Source organism: Scyliorhinus torazame, chromosome 1 (assembly GCF_047496885.1).
Source record: "Scyliorhinus torazame isolate Kashiwa2021f chromosome 1, sScyTor2.1, whole genome shotgun sequence".
Taxonomy (NCBI): Eukaryota; Metazoa; Chordata; class Chondrichthyes; order Carcharhiniformes; family Scyliorhinidae; genus Scyliorhinus; species Scyliorhinus torazame.
Window position 1 is genome coordinate 364,846,598 of NC_092707.1, and position 21,311 is coordinate 364,867,908.

The following is a 21,311-nucleotide window of genomic DNA, read 5'->3' on the forward strand; positions in this document are numbered from 1 at the left end:
ATTCCATAGGCGTTTTCTGACCTTCATGGCTTAAGCATATACCAATTGTGTTTGGGTACATTTTTTAATATATGAAAACAATATGCTGTCAGTTTTATAAAGAAACAAAGTTCTCTTCTTTTTGTCAAGATTGCAAAATCTATGCCCACTTGCGTTTGAAAAGTTTGAGTTAGTGTATATTTCAGGAAGTCTGCATTATGGATGGCTGTGAATATCCATTTTTAATCAATTACTGTGGGTTTGAGCAGAGTTCTGATGCCACAAATTATACAAGCAATGGTTCAAGATATTAGTGTGTTGCACACTATTTGAAAAATGATTTTATTGGCACTCCCAAGGAGTTATTGATTGCAAGGAGTTATTGATTGATCAGAGACCCTGCTGTCTGAAATTTCTTAACAGAAATTCTCTTTCTCTGGGACAGCATTGTGGTGCAGTGGTTAGCACTGCTTCCACAGCGCCACGGTCCCAGGTTCGATCCCAGCTGTGGGTCACTGTCCATGTGGAGTTTGCACATTCTCTCCTTGTTTGCGTGGGTTTCGCTCACACAACCCAAAGATGTGCAGGGTAGGTGCTTTGGTCACGCTAAATTGTCCTTAATTGGAAAAAATGAATTGGGTACTTTAAATTTATTAGGAAAAAAGAAAAGAAATTCTCTTTCTCTCATACCAACACCAGGCTGTTACATTTAAGCTAAGGACCTTTATTACCCCTCCACTTGTGACTGGCTTGTAATGCAGATCAAGGCCAGCAGCACGCGTTCAATCCCCGTACCGGTCTCCCGAATCGACGCCGGAATGTGGCGACTGGGGCTTTTCACAGTAATTTCATTGAAGCCTACTTGTGACAATAAGCGATTATTATACTATTATTAACTAAGCACTCCAGCTGAACTCCCTCTCTTAAGAAGACTGCTAGAGCAGCCTTTGAGCTGGCACTTGCACATCTTCGGTCACCCAGAATTAAAGCAGCTTTAGTCCAATTTCTTTCTGTTCTGATATCCCATTGAACTGTACTTTCCTCTTGTAGTAAGATCTCCTTGGGTTGAATCTTACAGGCCATCCGAGGGTTGACCCGGAATTGGGGTGCCTATCCATGGCGCAATTTAGACTGTTACGTTTGGAATTCATGCACAATTAAGGGCCTCATCCCACTGTCACTCCAGTTTAATGGGTGGCGATAGAGGCCTGCACCCAACATGTAGCGTAGCAGGTTTAACCCTGTGGGCTGCTGGTCAGTGAAAGGGCGGTGCCTCCTTCCCCAACCCATTGTGTGAATCAAAGTCATCCCCACATCCACAGTTTTGCCTCCCTGCACCCACCCTTCACCTGTCCTGTGCAACATGCCCAGCCCTTCAGCGGGGCCTGCCAATTTGAACCCACCATATCCCCAACTTCCCGGTGTTTGGCGATATCAATGGCAATATTGGCAGTGGTCACCGATCCTGGTGTGGTGCTGAGCTGCTGACCTCTTTGATCGGCCAGCAGTTCTTTGAGGCGGACTTCCTCCTGGGGACAAAAGGTCACACCACCTCCTAACTCAAAAAGAACAAAGTCCAGCTCCAACCAGCTCCCACAGCAAAACACCTCCGTGCTCGCTAAAGATCAATGGTGAGCTCCTGGAAAATGTGGATCGTTTTCCAAATCTTGGAAGCCACCTCCTGTCCAAGGTAGACATGGATATTGAAATATATCATAGCCTCCAGTATTCCAGCTCAGCCTTCATCCGACTTGTGGAAAAGTGTATTTGAGGATGAGGATCTCAAATCCAAGACAAGGTTATGGTTTACCAGACAGCAGTGACCCCTGCACTCTTGTATGCTTACGCGACTTGGTCAACCTAAAATAGGCATTTCAAAGCACCGGAGAAGTACCATCAGTGGTGCCTTCGCAAGATCCTCCAAATCTAGTCACAAGAAAGGCAATCCGATAGCAGTGTCCTCTTTCAAACCAACTTGCCCAAATTGGTTAATCTCTCAAAAACCATTTGCGGTGGACTGGGCATGTTCTTTTACCTGACACCTGAAGCAGCTGCTCTACTTGGAATGTGTTTGCGGCAAGAGATTCCCAGGCTTGGAAATGGAAATGCTTTAGGAATGTCCTTAAAGCATCCCCGAGGTGATCAAACATACCTGTTAATTCATGGGGGGAAGGAGGAGGAGGAGACATTAGCTTGTGACTGACTAAAATGGCAAAGGTTCATTCAGGAAAGCACCAAACATCCACAGTTCTTCTTTGGTGGCATGCAAAGGCGAAGTCTAGGTGTTGGAAGGAAAGCACACATCTCCAAACAACTTATTCGCCCAACCCTTCAAGCACCATCGATCCAGCATGTTGCAGAGTGTGCAGATTACACATTGGCCTCATTAGCCATCTCCGATCTCTGAACCCATCGAACTGGAGTGGAAGCAAGACAGTATCGATCCTGAGGGACTCCTGAAGAAGGAGAGAAACGGCTGTACCTAAAAGGTTTAAGTGGGGCGAGCTGGCCAAGTGAGAATAGATTTGCTTTGAAATGTAAGCTGAGTTGCGTTGAGCCTGCCCACTGAGTCTAATACAGCCCCTCCCAGCTCAAACTATGCCCAGTCAAAATCAAGATTGTTATTGTCTTGGGAAGGAAGATAATTTGTTAATGAAAGGAAAGACTTGTGTTTATATCTTGCCTTTTATGACGTCGGGCCAACCCAATGTGGTTTATAGTCATGAAGTACTTTTGAGTGAAGTCACTGTTGTAATGTAGGAAACATTGCAGCCAGTTTACACACAGCGAGAACCCACAAACAACATGTGGTAGCAACTAGAAAATCTTTATGTGACGTTGAGTTCAGGATATATGTTGACCAGGACACCAGGGATAACTCCCTGCTTTTCTTTGTAATATTGCCATGGGATTGATTTAAAGTCCCCCTGAAAGGTAAGATTTGGCCTCCGTTTAATATCTCATTTGCATGCACTGCATTTATAGAAACATAGAATTAACAGTGCAGAAGGAGGCCATTCGGTCCATCGAGTCTGCACCGGCCCTTGGAAAGAGCACTCTACCCAAGCCCACACCCTATCCCCGTAACTCAGTGACACCCCCACCTTCTTGGCAATTTAGCTTGGTCTTTCCACCCGCACATCTTTGGACTGTGGGAGGAAACCGGAGCACCCGGAGGAAACCCACGCAGACGCGGGGAGAACGTGCAGACTCCGCACAGACAGTGACCCAAACCAAGAATCGAACCTGGGACCCTGGCACTGTGAAGCAGCCGTGCAAACCACTGTGCTACCATGCCGCCCACTTGATTGTCAGCCTTGTTTTCTGTGCTCAAGTCCTAGAGTGGGACCCAAAAGGCAAGGGTTCTACCAATTTGAGGCACAGCTAATATGTTTTTGAGTTGTAGTTGGACCTTGGTGTGGTGGTGGTTGACGAGTTCTACAGCAACCATACAGTGATCAGTTAGCTTTGAAATATCCAGCTAGCTTGTGCCATTTTGTGTTTATATTTAATACAGGTTGTACAACGAGGAGGCATTTTGATAACGGATAGAAAGAAAAGTGAGTTTACGAATAAAGACATTGTACAGGATCTGAACCGCCTGCTGAAGGCAAAAAAAGGGGAACAGGTGTCAAGTGCTGCTTTGCCAGAGATGGAAAAGCAGGTGAGTAAAGTGACTTTTCGGATTGTTTTGCAAAATGAGTGTGTTACAATGTTCTATTAAAAAAAAAAAATTGCAGATGCTGGAAACCTGAAATAAAACCAGAAAATGCTGGAATTATTTAGTAGGTCTTGTGGCATTTTTGAAGAGAGGAACCGTGTTAATGTTTCATTATAACAGTTCTGAGTATCTCAGGCATTTTCTGTTTTTATTTAGTTATATTTTATGTATCTCAACCCTTAGTGTCTCCTAGTTAAACAGAACATTTCTATTTGCACTCCTTTAACATTTTCAGACTTCAAGTACACTGTTTATTAAATTATCGAAGAAGTCATTTTCAACTCGATGTTTCTAAATGGAAAAATGCTTAGGAAATAGAGTCCTTGGGAGTCCTTGTTCAAGATTCTCTTAAGGTTAACGAGCAGGTTCAGTCAGCAGTTAGGAAGGCAAATGCAATGTTAGCATTCATGTCAAAAGGGCTAGAGTACAAGAACAGGGATGTACTTCTGAGGCTTATACGGCTCTGGTCAGACCCCATTTGGAGTATTGTGAGCAAATTTGGGCCCCGTATCCAAGGAAGGGTATGCTGGCCGTGGGAAGGATCCAGGGAGGTTCACAAGAATGATCCCTGGAATGAAGAGCTTGTCATATGAGGCGCAGTTGAGGACTCTGAGTCTATACTCGTTGGAGTTGAGAAGGATGCCCCCTCATCCCCCCCCCCCTGATTTTATTGAAACTTACAGGATATTGCGAGGCCTGGATAGCATGGACGTGGAGAGGATGTTTCCACTTGCAGGAAAAACTAGAACTAGAGGGGACAATCTCAGACTAAAGGGATGATCATTTAAAACCGCGATGAGGAGGAATTTCTTCAGCCAGAGGGTGATGAATCTGTGGAACTCTTTACCGTAGAAGGCTGTGGAGGCCAAATCACTGAGCGTTTTTAAGACAAGAGATAGTTAGGTCCTTGATTAATAAGGGGATCAGTGGGAGAAGGCAGGAGAATGGGATGAGAAAAATATCAGCCATGATTGAATGGCGGAACAGACTCGATGGGCCGAGTGGCCCAATTCTGCTCATATGTCTTACGGTCTTGTTTCGCTCTCCATAGATGCTGACAGACCTGTTGAGCATTTACAACATGTTCTATTTTTATTTCAGATTTTAGGCATCTGCAGTATTGTTAAAGGATTAATTTCATTTTACTGCTCATTGCTGTGCTGGGAAATTAAATACTTTTCACTTAGCAAGTACATAAAATTCTTGCTGCAAATTATTTTCTGTGCTGTCCCCCACTTCATGCACAATCTGTGGCTAACCGGGTAAACGATGGCTAGCTTACTTCCAAGCTTCCGCAGTTTCTCTCCTGAAAAGTGCTCTAATGAGGTGTGGCAAATGAAATATTGACTTTCCTGGCCCTTCTGGAGGGGGATTAAATGCTTAATAATATGGGTCGGACATCTTGTGTCACTTTTTGTTGATACTGCATCCATGCTAAAATTTGCACCTTTTGGGTTGGAAAATACGATGCCTCTGAAATATTTATTTGGAGTGTAGCATCTGAGATATTTGATGTTTATTTCAATTACATGTTCCTCCATGAACTGGAAATGTTCCCAGGCCCCTGGAATGCATCCTGCAATTTGGCCTCCTTCAATTAAACATTTTTAAACAAAGCTGAGATGGGTTGTGGGGTCAATGGTTAAATGTTCTGACTGGTGAACCAGATAGATATTACATTTGATTCTGTAGGTTTAAATTATAGAGAACTGTTATAACCTGCCTACTTACCATTGGCTGGGGACTAATGACAATCCCACAATCCTGTGGGAGTATGAGCTTCCCCAATGAGGGGGGCGGAGAAACCATTAGTAAACTCCTAGTATAAATAAAGCTGGCCAGTTCAGGAACCAGCAGGAAGGAGTGTGCAGCAAGGAAAGTTGCTGCTGCTGTTATATATATATAATATATAAATATATATATATATATTATATATATATATATATATATATAATATAATTGTAAATAAATGTTATTACTTTGTATCCTTAAAACTTGTGCTGGATTCTTCGTGGCCCTCACAAAACTGGCGACGGAGGTTAAAGTGAATAGCTGTCTACACTGCTGAAGCCACCTCCCTGGATTTTTGTTGGATACAGGTTGGAAGTTGTTTTCTACTATACCATGCCTCTGTACGGACGTTTGGATGTTTTTTGATTCTGCGCTGGAAAGCTGGAACTAGTACACACAACGGATGCGTTACTATTTCCGGGCAAACAATATCACCGAAAACGAGCGGCAGGTGGTCATATTGCTCACTGCCTGCGGCCCGCATATGTTTGGGGTGATTAGGAGCCTTGCGTACCCAGCTGCGCCGGACACCAAAACAAGTTTGATGAACTTGTGAATATAGTGGGGCAACATTTTAACCCAACCCCGTCCACCATAGTCCAGCGTTACCGGTTTAATACCGCTGAGAGGACCCCTGGAGACTCCCTTGCCGATTTTTATCCAGGCTACGCAGGATTGCGGAGTACTGTGACTGGTGAGACCTTGTCAGAAATGTTACGCGACCGTTTGGTTTGCGGTATTAACAATGCGGCCACCCAGAGACAGTTGTTAGCTGAGCCAACATTGACTTTTCAACAGGCCATTCAAATAGTATTGTCCCGAGAGAGCGCAGAACGAGGAGTGCAGGAGCTACAGGGAATGGAAGTGCATGCCTTGGGGCGCGACCCCTTCCGTCCGGAAACGTCCCCCCGCACTCCTGCGGTACCTTGGGCGAGGCAACGTTCGGACAGACGCCAGTGGCCGTCGGACATTCCTCCCCGAAGGGAGCCTTCTCCAGAACCAATGGATGAGGAGCCATGTCCGTGTCAGACTTGTAGGCGCCGACCCCGTCGCGGACGGCGGTCCTGGGGGCGCCAGAGGCGCTGTCATTCCGACCAAAACTGGGACCAGCCCAGGGGCCGTACCTTCCATGTGGATGAACTTGCGGCGACTACTCCTGAGGACGTGGAGGCGGAGGACGACTGCCTGCAGCTGCACTGTGTGGCAGCTCCCCGTGTGGCCCCCATTAAGGTGACAGTACGGGTCAATGGCCACCCGCTTGAGATGGAGTTGGACACTGGCGCAGCGGTCTCCGTGATCGCCCAGAGGACAATTGACCGCATCAAGCAGGGTATACAGACCCTTACATTAACCGACTCACAGGCCAGGTTGGCCACCTACACGGGGGAATCACTAGACTTTGCAGGAACTACAATGACCCCTGTTGTTTATGGACGCCAGGAGGGGTGTTTCCCACTTATCGTGGTGCGCGGCCATGGGCCCAGCCTGTTGGGTCGGGACTGATTGCGCCATTTGCGGTTGCAATGGCAGCACATCCTCCAAACAGTTTCTGAAGGGTTGACTGAGGTGCTAGGACGATACCCAGATGTATTCCAGCCTGGTTTGGGGAAAATAAAAGTGGCTGTAGCCCGTATCCAAGTCGAACCAGGAGCCACGCCGCGCTATTTCCGGGCGCGCCCGGTGCCTTGCTCGAGAAGGTAGAAGGGGAGCTCACTCGTTTGGAGAGTTTGGGTATTATCAGGCCGGTCCGTTTTGCTGACTGGGCAGCACCAATTGTACCTGTAATGAAGCCAGATGCCACAGTTCGCTTGTGTGGCGACTATAAACTTACAGTGAATACGGCTTCCCGACTCGACCGATATCCAATGCCTCGCATAGAGGATCTCTACGCGAAGCTTGCAGGTGGACTCTCGTTCACAAAATTAGATATGAGTCACGCCTACCTGCAGTTGGAGCTGGACCCTGCCTCCCGACCATATGTAACGATTAATACACACCGGGGCCTGTATGAATATACATGGTTGCCCTTTGGAGTATCCTCTGCCTGCGCAATTTTTCGACGTGTTATGGAGGGCATTTTGAGAGGTTTACCACGTGTTGCTGTCTACTTAGATGATGTTTTCATTACAGGGACGTCGGAGCAGGAACATTTGGAAAATCTGGAGGCTGTCCTTAGACGCCTTTCGGAGGCTGGAGTCCGTTTATGTCGCACAAAGTGCGTATTTCAGGCAAAGGAAGTAGTCTGCCTAGGTTATCGGGTGGACCGTGAAGGTTTGCACCCCGTCGCAGAGAAGGTGCGTGCAATTCAACAGGCCCCCGCCCCGACTGACACGTCGCATCTTCGTTCTTTTCTCGGTCTCGTAAACTATTAGGGGAAGTTCCTCCCCAATCTGGCAACTACGCTGGCCCCTTTGCACCTTCTGCTAAAGAAAAATCACACCTGGGTTTGGGGTCAGCCGCAAGAAACCGCTTTCCGGCGGGTAAAGCAACAATTGTCGTCGTCTGGGTTACTAACCCACTATGATCCTGGAAAGCCTTTGCTCGTCACGTGTGATGCTTCCCCGTATGGTATTGGGGCCGTCCTGTCCCACAAGATGGGGAACGGGGCCAAGCGACCGATAGCTTTCGCCTCCCGCACATTGACTGCAGCGGAGAAAATGTACGCGCAGATCGAGAAGGAGGGCCTGGCAGTGGTTTTTGCGGTGAAACGCTTCCACCAGTACGTGTATGGCCGCCATTTCACTATCGTGACTGATCATAAGCCTCTGCTGGGACTTTTCAGAGCGGATAAGCCAATACCGCCCATTGCTTCCGCACGGATCCAGCGCTGGGCTTTGTTGCTTGCTGCATACGAGTATTCTCTGGAGCACAAACCAGGTACGCAGATAGCAAATGCCGACGCACTGAGCCGATTGCCTTTATCGACCGGCCCCATGTCGACCCCCACGACTGGTGAGGTGGTTGCAACCCTAAATTTTATGGACACCTTGCCTGTCACGGCATCACAGATCCGTGAGTGGACCCAGACGGAGCCAGTCCTGTCAAAGGTTCGGCACATAGTCCTGTATGGTGGGCAGCATAGACAGCTCCCAGGCAAGTTGCGGGCATTTTCCTCCAAGCTGTCAGAATTCAGCGTGGAAGACGGCATCCTCTTGTGGGGGACGCGTGTGATTGTCCCGGAAAAAGGCCAGGAGCTGATACTATCAGACATGCACAATGGGCATCCAGGTGTGACCAAAATGAAAATGTTGGCCCGGAGTTATGTCTGGTGGCCAGGCCTCGACACCGACATTGAGAAGGTGGCCCAAAACTGCTCCATTTGCCAGGAGCATCAAAAGCTTCCGCCGGCCACGCCCCTACATCACTGGGAATGGCCAGGGCGGCCTTGGGCACGCTTGCATGCAGATTTTGCAGGCCCTTTTCAAGGATCCATATTCCTTCTATTAATTGACGCCCAGTCTAAATGGCTAGAGGTGCATAGGATGCAGGGACAACGTCCTGCGCAACAATTGAAAAGATGCGTTTGTCGTTTAGTACGCATGGCCTCCCCGAGGTGCTGGTCACGGATAACGGCACTCCATTCACGAGTGAGGAGTTTGCGAGGTTCACGAAGATGAACGGCATACGCCATATCCACACTGCCCCTTACCACCCGGCTTCAAATGGGTTGGCAGAGCGCGCAGTTCAGACAGTCTTCCGGATCAATGGACACGAGACTGGCTCGCTTTTTGTTTACGTATAGGACCACCCCACATGCGGTGACTGGGGTAGCTCCCGCAGAACTCCTAATGGGCCGGAGACTTCGCACCCGCCTTAGTATGGTTTTCCCGGACATTGGTGCAAATGTACGCCGCACACGAGAACGGCAGGGACAGGGATTTTCTTGGCATCGGCCAATTCTGCAGTTTGCGCCCGGTGACCCAGTGTTCGTTCGGAATTTTGCTGGTGGTGCCCAATGGGTTCCTGGTGTAATCTTTCGCCATACGGGCCCGATATCTTACCAGGTGCAAGCCCAGGGTCGTCTCCAGCGCAAACATGTAGACCACGTTCGGTCCAGAAGACTATCCCCTCAAAAGATTCCCCGGAGCTCATTTCTACAGCCGCAGAGACCGGAGACAAGGGAAGGTAGTCCTCACAATCTTCCACCGGTGCCTCACTCGAAGCCTGCGCAGGTCGTTACGGAACCGAATGGAGATAGAGACGCTGACATGACGGAGGCAGCAGACTCTGACTCCGAGATGGAGACACAGGATGCATCAGAGGGGGAATCCTCGGGTCCACGGGCCGTGGATGTACAACCGTTGCGCCGTTCATCACGGAAGCGCCGGTCTCCGTCTCGTTACACACCGTCTGATCCAGCGCCGCGTGCAAATGGTGTCCGGCCTGCGGCCAAATGAGTCCGACGCCCTCCTTCGCCAGGGTCTCTTCGGTGGATTCCTTGGACTTTTGGGGGGGGAGGGATGTTATAACCTGCCTACTTACCATTGGCTGGGGGCTAATGACAATCCCACAATCCTGTGGGAGTATGAGCTTCCCCAATGAGGGGGGCGGAGAAACTATTAGTAAACTCCTAGTATAAATAAAGCTGGCCAGTTCAGGAACCAGCAGGAAGGAGTGTGCAGCAAGGGAAGTTGCTGCTGATATATATATATATATATATTGTAAATAAATGTTATTACTTTGTATCCTTAAAACTGTGCTGGATTCTTCGTGGCCCTCACAAAAAGAACCAAATTGACTGTCTGGAAGAAGACTCTAATCTAATGCCTGAGGAAAATATTAACAATATTCTTAAGTGTCCAGTTAATCATGGAGCAGCTAGCTTGATTCACTAATGGAAACTTTTGAGAGGTAGAACCTGCCATCCGGAGATTGGATTCACCCCACTTAATTTCAAGAAACCGTTGCAAGCAAGTGGCCCAACTTTAATGCCATGCTTGCTAAGTGGGTGACAGGAGGTTATCATTTTGATGCTAATAAACTAAGGGGATTGTTTAGCTCAGCTGGCTCTCCGGCTGGTTCATAACGCAGAGCGTCACCAACAATGTGGGTTCAATTCCCGTACCAGCTGAGGTTTTCCATGAAATTCCGCCTTCTCAACCTTGTCCCTTGCCTGAAGTGTGGTGATCCTCAGTTTAAATCATCCAGTCAGCTCTCTCTCAAAAGAGAAGATCAGCCTATGGTCCTCTGGGACTATGGCAACTTTTGACGGCATGGTAATGTAGTGATTAGCACTGCTGCCTCACAGCGCAAAGGACCTGGGTTTGATTCCGACCTGGGTGACTGTGAAGATTGCACATTCTTCCTGTGCCTGCGTGGGTTTCCACTGGGTATTCTGGTTTGCTCCCACAGTCCAAAGATTTTTTTAAAAAAAATTTCAGCACCCAATTCTTTTTTTTTTTCAATTAAGGAGCAATTTAGTGTGACCAATCCACCTACCCTGCACATCTTTGGGTTGGGGTGAAACCCACACAGACACTGGGAGAATGTGCAAACGCTACACAGACAGTGACCCAGGGCCGGGATCGAACCTGGGTCTTCGGTGCCGTGAGGCAGCAGTGCTAACTACTGCACCACCGTGCCACGCTCAACCAACAGTCCAAAGATGTGCAGATTTAGTGGATTGGCCATGCTAAAATGGCCCTTAGTGTCCAAAGGCTAGGTGGGGTTATGGGGATAGGGTGGGGAGTTGGACCGAAGTAGGGTGCTCTTTCAGAGGGTCAGTGCAGATTCGATGGGCTGAATGGCCTCCTGCACTGTAGGGATTCTATGGTAAGGTGTTAATTGATGAAACTCTAGTTTACTTGATGCTCCTTGAGCCTTGGGTTTCACCAAGATTGGGTGTGTACTGACAGAGTGGACTCTTATCGGGCAAACAGAAACTCGAGGTGCGTAGGTTTTTCATGAGCTTGTGAGTGACAATGACAATGGTGTATGTGTGTCAGACATCTGACTGGCCAAAAAAAAGTAAACAATTGAAGAGCAGTGAGATTACTAATGTTTCCTGCAAGGTGCATGATTATGCACTCAAACACGGATAACAAACAGAAAGAATACATTGGTACAACCAGACATATGCTCAGTTGCAAATGTTAGACTCCTGCAAGCACCTATCTGGTATGTCGTTGATAAGTGCATCATTTTTATGGTGGTTACATGGAAACATAGAAATTGAGAGCAGAAGTAGGCAATTCAGCCCTTCGAGCCCACTCCGCCATTCAATCATCATGGCTGTTCCCCATGCCCCTTTAACCCTTTTTTAAATTCAGAAATATATCTACTTGAAACCATTTAATTACTCCAATTCCACCACACTATGGATCCGCGAGTTCCATAAATTCACCTCTACATGCAGCAATATGGACTAGGTGGCTAATGCAGATATATTTTCTATTTCACAAGGTTGCCACATCTTCTGTTTCTGCTGTGATCAAATATTTGGAGCTCCTGTCTGACAAAATGAACTTTGGCCAATATGAACTGATGACCTTTGACCTGAGCCAGTATATGAGGCTGGACAATGCAGCAGTCAGTGCACTCAATCTTTATCAGGTGAGAGGGCTGGGTCTGACCTTTTGTACCTGTCCTGCTGAGGCCAACTGGTTTCCCTTAAAGGAGGGGAGAAGATTCCAGCACATTAACTGATAGCTATAATGGAGCATGTCATGCAACTATAAGAGCTCAATAGTTCAGACCACCTTGTGATAGTACTTCGTATTTCCAATGGAACTTTAGTATTGGGTTAAGTATTATGAATTAATGTACTGTACTTTGTACAATATGTTAGAAATTATTCATCAGGATAGAGAATCCCAGATTAGTGTAGATACTATGTAAGCATTACAGAAATAATCACCATTGTAAAGCACTGGATAATTATGCAGCAGGTCCTTTGTGGAGCTCTGTAAATACAGTTGGATTAACTATAAATTGGGGAAGGAGGACAGATATTGGCACATCATTCAATAAAATAGGTACATACCCTGGAGATCCATGTTAAATTACAGCGTTCCTGCATAATGCTAAAGACTGCAGCAGAGCTGGTATGCATTGTCATATAGAAGAGGTGGAAGAGTTACATTTTCTGTTCCATTCCTCAAGATATATACTCTTCTCGTCTTCCCCTTTCTTGTATCTCCCGCCATGCACTTCCTGCGGCTGAGTACGTGGTCTACTGCCAGAAGGGTTAAATCCTCAAAGTCTGGACCGTGTATCCCACTGCCATTAATCGCTCATTTGAGCGTTGAATGGCAGTGGATGGGTCTTGCGCCTTCCCTTCGAAGGAGGTCTCGCCCTGAGAGCTCTAATTAGTTGACAGTTCTTCAACTGGGTCAAGCACACCGCTGCAGTGTCCAGATGTGGTACTGCCGTGCGCTGCCTGGGATTAAGTCCCGGAACTTCCATAAAGGTAAACTGGGGAGAGCTGCAACGTCCCAGAGGGGAAGGTGCCTTAACTCTGAGGGGGTCTTCAGATTGAGGTCTCCCCCCCCCCCCCCCCCCCCCCCCACCAAAAAAAAAAAACCAAAATTCCATCTGGAATGGAGAAAAGTGTAAATGTCACTTTCCCACCCCACCCACCAGCCTACAAATTGAGGAGGGTGGGATAGGTGATTGGGTCGGTTTCCTACCCACAGCCCAGCCTGCCCAAGCATGAAATTGCAGCAGGCTTTGAGCAGGCACGTTCTCTTGCGGGGAGGGGAGAAGGGGAGAGATCCCATCTGTTTAATTTTACGCTCCACCCCATCTCAGAACCCACCTTGGGGAACGTTAAATGCTGCCCAATGGATTTAGGAGCATAGAAATTAGGAGCTGAAGTAGGCAATTCAGCCATTCAAGCCTGCTCCGCCATTCAATCAGATCATGACTGATCTCTTCCTGGTCTCAAATCCACCTCCTCACCTGTTCCCCATATCCCTTTAACCCGTTTTAAAAATCAGAAATATATCTATCTCCTTCTTGAAACCATTTAACAACCCCGATTCCACCGCGCTATGGGGCAGCGAGTTCCACAAATTCACCACCCTCTGCGAGAAGTATTTCCTCCTCATCTCAGTTCTTAATCTATCACCTCTCAACCTCTATCTGTGACCTCATTCTTGTAAACTGTTGAGAAAATAGATGTGATTTGTTCAGCCTCTCCTCAGGGAGCCGTTCATTCATCCCAGGGACCAATTTAGTGCATCTTTGCTGTACTACCTCCAATGAAAAATATATCCTTTCTTAAATCTGGAGACCCAAAGTGCACAATTTACTCCCAGATGATGTCTCAGCAAAACCTTGTACAACTCTAACAAGACTTCTTATTCCTGTACTCCAATCTCCTTTCTAATAAAGGAAGACATGCTACTTGCCGTACTAATTTCTTGCTATGCCTGCATATTAACTTTTTGCGCTGTTTGTATGAACACACTTTGAGAGTAACATCAGGATAATTTTTTTTTGTTTCTGTCTCTTCCTCTATAAAGGGAAACACTGCTTATACCTCACTCTGTAGCACATAATTATTGATAATTGTAAGTGCGAAGCTGGGTTCTTCTCTATGATAACCCTCCATTGGTTAATACCAAATAAACAGATCAGGGAGGATGTTTAGGCCATCTAGGTAATTCTTCTATGAAACCTCCTACTTCCTTTCACGTATGTAGCCAATCACCTGTCAGATTTTTGTTGCTAAAACCTAGTTTGCAGAGTATACTCCTAGTATTTGCACGATACAATGATAATAGAGTTGTTGACTAATCATAGCAAATAATCAATCAACCTCTTATCAACTAGTTGGTCTATACCAGGCCTAGACACCTAAAACTCCGAAGGTGGGAAACCATAAGCTGAAGCTCACCTGTTCCTCCCAAGCATGATATACTTGCCATATGTTATAAAATAACTCCCTTTTTCGTTCCTCTTTTTCCCAATCTTTATTTTCCCAACACCTTTCCGGAGATACAAAAGTTATTTGAATATTCTCGAAGTTGACGCTCCATTACCCTTGGGACTAATTGCACCGCCCAATAGAATGGCAGTTTGGTGTTGTGTAAAGGAAGCAGACCAAAGACAAATTATTTGGTATTTCTTGTGTTTTAAGTCCATTTTTGACTCCGATCATCCTTAAAATATTTTATGGCAATTCCTCATTATATTGACAGTGATCCAGGATGTTTGAATAGATCTCCAAGAAAGTTAGTGTTGTACTGTTACTGTTATGAATGGAATAACATGGTGAGGAACTGCCACAAATCAATTGAGAGGGTGAAGGATAGATGACCTGCAATATTCTTTTCGTCATAGGGCTCATCAGAAGATGCCAACAGTACACAGTCATTGGCTGGCTTACTGAACAAATGTAAAACTCCTCAGGGACAACGCCTCGTTAACCAGTGGATCAAACAACCATTGATGGACAAGAATAGGATTGAGGAGAGGTAGGCCGTTTTATTTTTTTTGTAAAAGTCTCTTGTTATATAAGTAGCAACTATTCTGTCATGCCTTATTTTGCCACAGCCCAGATGTGAAGGTAATTACAGTATTCAACAGAGGTGTAAACGGTTTGGGAAAGTTACCCAAGCTTGGTCCTCTCTTGGCTGCCAACGTTCAATACTTTTCAGTAGGCGGGTCACTAACCAATGACGAGGAGCAAGGTCCGAGGCTAACTTTTTTCTTCCCGTTTATGCATTGAGGTGAATTAGATTGATCCTGTCACTGACTGCAGCGGATAATGGAAAAAGTCTGCTTATACTCTGTCCCATTCTCCTGCAGATCAAATCACAGGAAGTCGCTAACATTACTTGTGAAAAACCCCATCTGTCGAATGGCAGGCTTTGAACTGCCATGGCAAGAGTGATCCTTGTGAATAGGTTCAGGACACGGCCCCTGGTGCAGCCAATCTCTAATGCTGGGGCCCCAGTACAAACCCTTTATGCACTTGTACAAAGAAACAATGCTAAGTGGCAAACTAATCACCTTAAACTCACCAAATGAGGAGGCTGTTGCAAGGCTTCGGGGATTTGTCTTTGCATAATAAATAGAGCCGCCTCCAAACCAGGGGTTCTTGTACCCCAACTGCTCAGTAGCCTGCAGATCAATCATGAGCCATCACACGCTAACTACCACGGAGACGAGTCTTCCTATGACTTTTGCTTGTAAAATATCTGCCACAGCAGCTAACCTCTGCTAACTCATACCTGTGACCTTCCTGGTTTTTGTCGTTTGATTCATTCATGCCTTCATTATCTCTAAACTTGACCAATTCAATGCACTCCTGACTAGTATCCCACATTCCACCCTCCGTAAACTTGACACCATCCGAAGCCCTGGTGTTTGTGTCCCTACTTGTACCAAGTCCTGTCACTCCTGCGCTCACTGACCTACAATGTCTCCCGGTCAAGCAACATCCCAACTCCGTATTCTCCTTCAACCGCGCAATCCTCTAAGATATCTGCGCTGTTCTAATTCTGGTTTCTTCTTCGTTTGGTTTGTAAATCTCCTCTGAAGAGCCTTGGGATGTTTTATTACATTAAAGGTACTATATAAAATTCTATGGAGGGATGTACATTTAACCATCATGACCCTCTGGGGAAGCATGATCTGCCTTATATCATGATTTTCAATAGTGATTAAGAACTGCAGGTTGAAAAATCATCGAGTATTATAATAAAGATGGACAAAAATAAACTTATTACTGTGTACCCAGTCTAGGATTACCAAGTGATGTCATTATAATCGCTATTCAAAGTGCATTCAGGCTGTTGTCACTAAAATCCCAAAGGCAGTGTTGGGGAATGATTGAGCAACAAATGTTATTCCCACTTAGGGCAGTATCTATTAATGATGCAGAGTTAAATTAAGCTGAGTAATGTAACGTCATACCATCTCCCTCTCTGTTAACTTCTAATCAACATTAGAGCTACCAGTTCAAGTCTAGCATGGTTTAGACTAGTTGAGACCTTTGTGCCAGCAGTTGACCCTCTGTTATCAAAGTGTTCATTGTCCACTGATTGAGCTGGATGGACAGGTGGTGCCAATGATGTTACTTTTTACAATCATAACTTATGTTCAAATTAGTTAGCACAGCTGACTCACAGCTCCAGGAACCCAGGTTTAGTTCCAGCCTTGGATGACTATGTGGAGTCTGCACGTTCTCCCCGTGTTTATGTGGGTTTCTTCCGGGTGCTTCGGTTTCCTCCCACAGTCCAAGGATGTGCAGGTTAGGTGGATTGGCCATGATAAAACTGTCCATTAGTGTGAGCATTTGGAAATCACTACCACAGAAAGCATTTGAGGCCAAACCATTGATCCCTTTAACCCCAAGAACTATATCTAACCCCTTCTTGAAAACATACAACGGATTGGGTGGGGGGGAGGTACATGCGGGTGAAGGACCCCTCAGTAAATTAAGGAGCGGATTTCCTTGCTGCCGTCATCCTGGCTTAAATCTGATCAAGTGCTGTGGAGCCGCTTAAATGCAATGTCCTCTTGATTGAAGTGCCCAGATTACCCCTAGGGCGTGCAAATCAGATGTGTTGCGATTCAGGCGTGGCGTTTTTCATGTGGGAGGAAAAAAGTTTTTTGGTCCATAAAGATTACGATCCCGATCACACTGCCAGGGCCAACGGGAACTGCACCAATTTTCTTGCCGGAAATTCTGCCCATTATTTGTGAGAATAAAAGACTGTTGAATAGTATATTTGGAGATTGAAAGAAATGAGAAGATAGTTCGGAGGATGACTGAATGTGCTTACAGATACAACCTTGAACTGCTGCATGGAGGATGACTGAATCTACTTACAGATACAACCTTGAACTGCTGCATGGAGGATGACTGAATGTACTTACAGATACAACCTTGAACTGCTGCATGCTTCAAAGCCAATTTTGTAATCTTTGACCTGAAATCAACCAAATCAAAATTCCTCTGTTTACAACCGAAACGTTGAAGACTTGAAGGAACATAGTTTATGCATCGCAGATTATTTAAAATAAGCATCTCCTCCGATTTGAGCAACACCAAGAATTGCCACTAGTTATTTAATTTGTTTCTTATAGATGAGCAACAACAACAGCTTGCATTTATTTAGTGCATTTGTGGTAAATTGCCCACAGATGCTTCACAACAGGCACTGTCCTTAAAACGTTTTTACGTTGCAAAGAACTTGACCCACTCTTCTGGTTGAGTTGAGTAGCAGCTACCAATAAATTCTCCCTGGCCAGATTTGCCCTACTTCATTTGTTCCAAGTTCACTCTGAACCTCAACCAGGCCTAGCCTGGCATATCTGCCCATTTTTGCCATTCCAACAACCACTGCCAGCCCATACAAACCAGCATATGAGGATTTATTTTAGGCTAAGTTTAATTGTTTTATGTGTACATGTTAGTCATACACAAAATTGTGCAGCTGCGTGTGTGTGTCCTTTTTCTGTTTTGGTAGTCATGTTTGCTTTCCTACCATCGTCCTTCTCTTACCTCTGGAGATCGGTGAGAAAGCTCAGCAGATGATGCCCAAACTCGAGGGGGGGCGGGGTTTGCTAAATAATGATCATTGACAGGATCAGGAATCTTGTCTTATTCTCCCTATCTGCTTCTCCCAAAGTTCTTAGGCCAATTTGGAGGTTCATATTACTGCCTTATCTGGAATCACTAATTTGACACAGGCTGGGATTTGTTTTTTGCTCCATGTTGCTCAGCCACTACGTCAATCTGGATCATGTGCTGACTCGCCTTTGCTTCTTGTGCGTCTGTTTCTCAATACTCTTTTCGCTCTATCAGAGAGTACTAATTATTTAAAACACTTCAAAAGGAAACAAATGAACAGTCATATGGAAGGTTCTGAGAAGTTGTAGTAGCCTTGTCTGTCCAGGTGGCGAGGCTGTACATGGTTAATTAGTGTGTGATCAGTAGAAACGATGCCAGCTTTACCTTTGTGTTTTGACTGGAAAGTATTTCCCTTGAGATTTTTCATCAACAGTGACGTAAAGGTTCCTGTAATCATTCTTCTAGAAGGAACATTGCTTCAGGGGTGCATGAGTGTAGCTTAAATAGGCACTCCCATTCTAACCAGTTCAAGCAGGTTTTGGGTTCTACAATTTCCACAGAAAATGGGCAGGCAGTTTCGGTGGATTGGGATACTGGCTGTGGTGGGATAACTATTAGTCAATAAGCTAACACGTTTCAGCAAATACTGTTTAAATTTGCCTTTGATGCCATCTACTCCAAATATCCTCCCTTGGGTTTTAGAATGTTTTATAATATTTATTGTCACAAGTAGGCTTACATTGCACTTCAATAAAGTTGCTGTGAAAAGCCCCCAGTCGCCACAATCCGGCGCCTGTTTGGGTACACGGAAGGGGAATTCAGAATGTCCAATTCACCTCTCAAGCTCGTCTTTCGGGACTTGTGGGAGGAAACCGGAGCACCCGGAGGAAACCCACGCAGACACTGGGAGAACGTGCATACTCCGCACAGATAGTGATCCAAGCTGGGAATCGAACCTCAGACCCTGCCGCTGTGAAGCAACAGTGCTAACCACTGTGCTACCGTGCCGCTGTTCAATTAGACACTGGAATCCCCAACTGTTGTTTCTTGATATTTTGAAAACAACTTGAAGCTCTGAAGGAGCTATATGGTAACAGACTTGCTCTGTCTTTTAGTAAACCAATAACTGCAAAGCCTTGGGTCGCTTTTCTTTGAATTGTGACTGTGGCCTGACTGCAGTAAGGAAACCAGCGTTAGCTGTTCATGCTGCCACTGAGCTTGACCATCCACTTACATTGACCATTAGTAAACATTCTAAAGCACTTCACAGAAGCATGATTGGACGAAGAAATGAGCAAAAAAAAAAGTAGACTTCAAAATATGTGACTAAAAGCTTGGTCAAGGAGTACCTTAAACGCACATGATCCAGAGAGAAAGATTTGAAGAGGAAATTCCAGAGTTTAAGGTTGTGACAGTTCAAAGAATGTCTGTGAATGTTGGGGCAAAGGAATGGGGGACATGGCTCAAGAGGCCGGAATTGGAGGAATGCAGAGATCTGTGGACTGTTAGACTGGAGGACGTTTGAGGTAGGGAAGAACAAGGCCGTGGTGAGATTTGATCAAGAGGGTGAGAATTTTAAAATTGAGGCATTGCCAGAACGGGTGTAGGTCAGCAAGCAAAGGGCCGATGGGCGAATGGGATACAGGCAAGAGGTGGAAAATGGCAGACTGGGCAAGAGTGTGGTGGAATTTTCCAAGTCTGTAGGTAACAGAAACAAGGTTGAGGGTTTCAACAGCAGATTGATAGAGGTAAAGCTGGGTAATATGGAGATGGGCGTAGGTTGTCTTTAGTGGTAGAATAAGGGCCAAAGACTTCAGGGATTTTTAGAAGAATTATTGGTTAATTGACTTGTGATGTGACTGCGGGGCACATGGGGCTGGAATTGACTGTGCACTAGCCCAGGATGGCGCAACAATGTAATGCAAAGCTGTGTGCTTTGCAACCGGGGGCCGGTTTAGCTCAGTAGACAGCAGGTTTGTGATGCAGAGCAAGGCCAGCAGCACTGCTTCAATTCCCACACCGGCTGAGTGCCGTGTATTTTCTTTTATTTCCTTTTCTTTTCACGTATTTAATGATCTGTTGAGCTGCTCGCAGAAAAATACTTTTCACTGTACCTCTGCACACGTGACAATAAACCAATCCAATCTCGTCTGAGATGTGGTGACCCTCAGGTTAAACCACCACCAGTCAGCTCTCCCCTCAAAGGGGAAAACAGCCTATGGTCATCTGGGACTGTGGTGACTTTACCTTGCTTAGTGTGATGCTCTTGATTCAACGTCTCAATTTGTTCATTCTTTTCCCATCATTGTTACCAGTGACATGCCTGTAACCACGAGTACCACACTCAGCTATGTTGCTCAAAATACTCTATCCAGGCAAAAGCCTGGAAGGTCAGAACTACAAATACTCTATTGGATGAACAAATACAGAAAACCCCTTCCCTTGATAACCTGGGCTTGACAACCTGGGATTGACATACAGTTATTTTGAGCATGTTAATTCCAGTGTTTAAAAAATATATATATTTATTTTCTTGCCTGTCCTGTCTTTCTAAAGGAAAGATGAAGGAGCAGTGCTCTGAAAGCTTCGAAACAAACCTGTTGGGACTTTAACCGATTGTTGTAAGACTTCTTTCTGTCTTTCTAAAGGTCACTGCTGTATGGAGATACTTGCTGTTTCATTATTGTGAGATTTGCCCTCACCAGCCTTGGAAGGCAAAAGCGAATTTCAGTATCTCAATATGCCATTCTGATTCGTGCCAGTAACATGCCAGAGGGTGGCACAGTGATTAGCATGGCTGCCTCACAGCGCCAGGGAACCGCTTCAATTTCAGCCTTGGGTAATTTTGTCGAGTTTGCTCGTTTTCCCCCCCCATGTCTACGTAGGTTTCCTCCAGATGCTCTGGCTTCCATCCACAGTCCAAAGATGTGCCGGCTAGATGGATTGGCCGGGCTAAATTGTCCCTTTGTGTCCAAAAAGAAGTTAGGTGGGGTTTGTGGAGTTACAGGGATAGGGTGGGAGATTGGGCCTAAATAGGCTGTGTTTTCAGAGGGTCAGTGCAAACTCGATGGGCTGAATGGCCTCCTGCACTGTAGTGATTCTATGATTCTATTTGAGCTAATCAGGGATTCAGTGCTTCCCCCTTTCACATAGGAAGGCCAGGAACCCTATTAAATTTACATTGGATCTAAACTAGAACTACCATACCTGGATTTTTGCTTTGCGGCCCAGACACTGAAGCTTTCCTTATGTATTGCCAGTTTGTGGTTAAACAGTAACTATGTTTGAACTGCC

At 45.8% G+C, this 21,311-nt stretch overlaps 1 protein-coding gene across 1 annotated transcript in view; it reads left to right on the forward strand.

Annotated features, from left to right (window-relative positions):
• The window catches only part of msh2 (mutS homolog 2 (E. coli)), a 117,756-nt gene that overhangs the window by 13,819 nt on the left and 82,626 nt on the right, over window positions 1-21,311 (forward strand). The window contains exons 4-6 of the mRNA XM_072511135.1: window positions 3,497-3,643; window positions 11,894-12,043; window positions 14,777-14,910. Of these exons, the coding sequence (XP_072367236.1) occupies window positions 3,497-3,643; window positions 11,894-12,043; window positions 14,777-14,910 (431 nt within the window). The remainder of the gene's footprint in view (window positions 1-3,496; window positions 3,644-11,893; window positions 12,044-14,776; window positions 14,911-21,311) is intronic.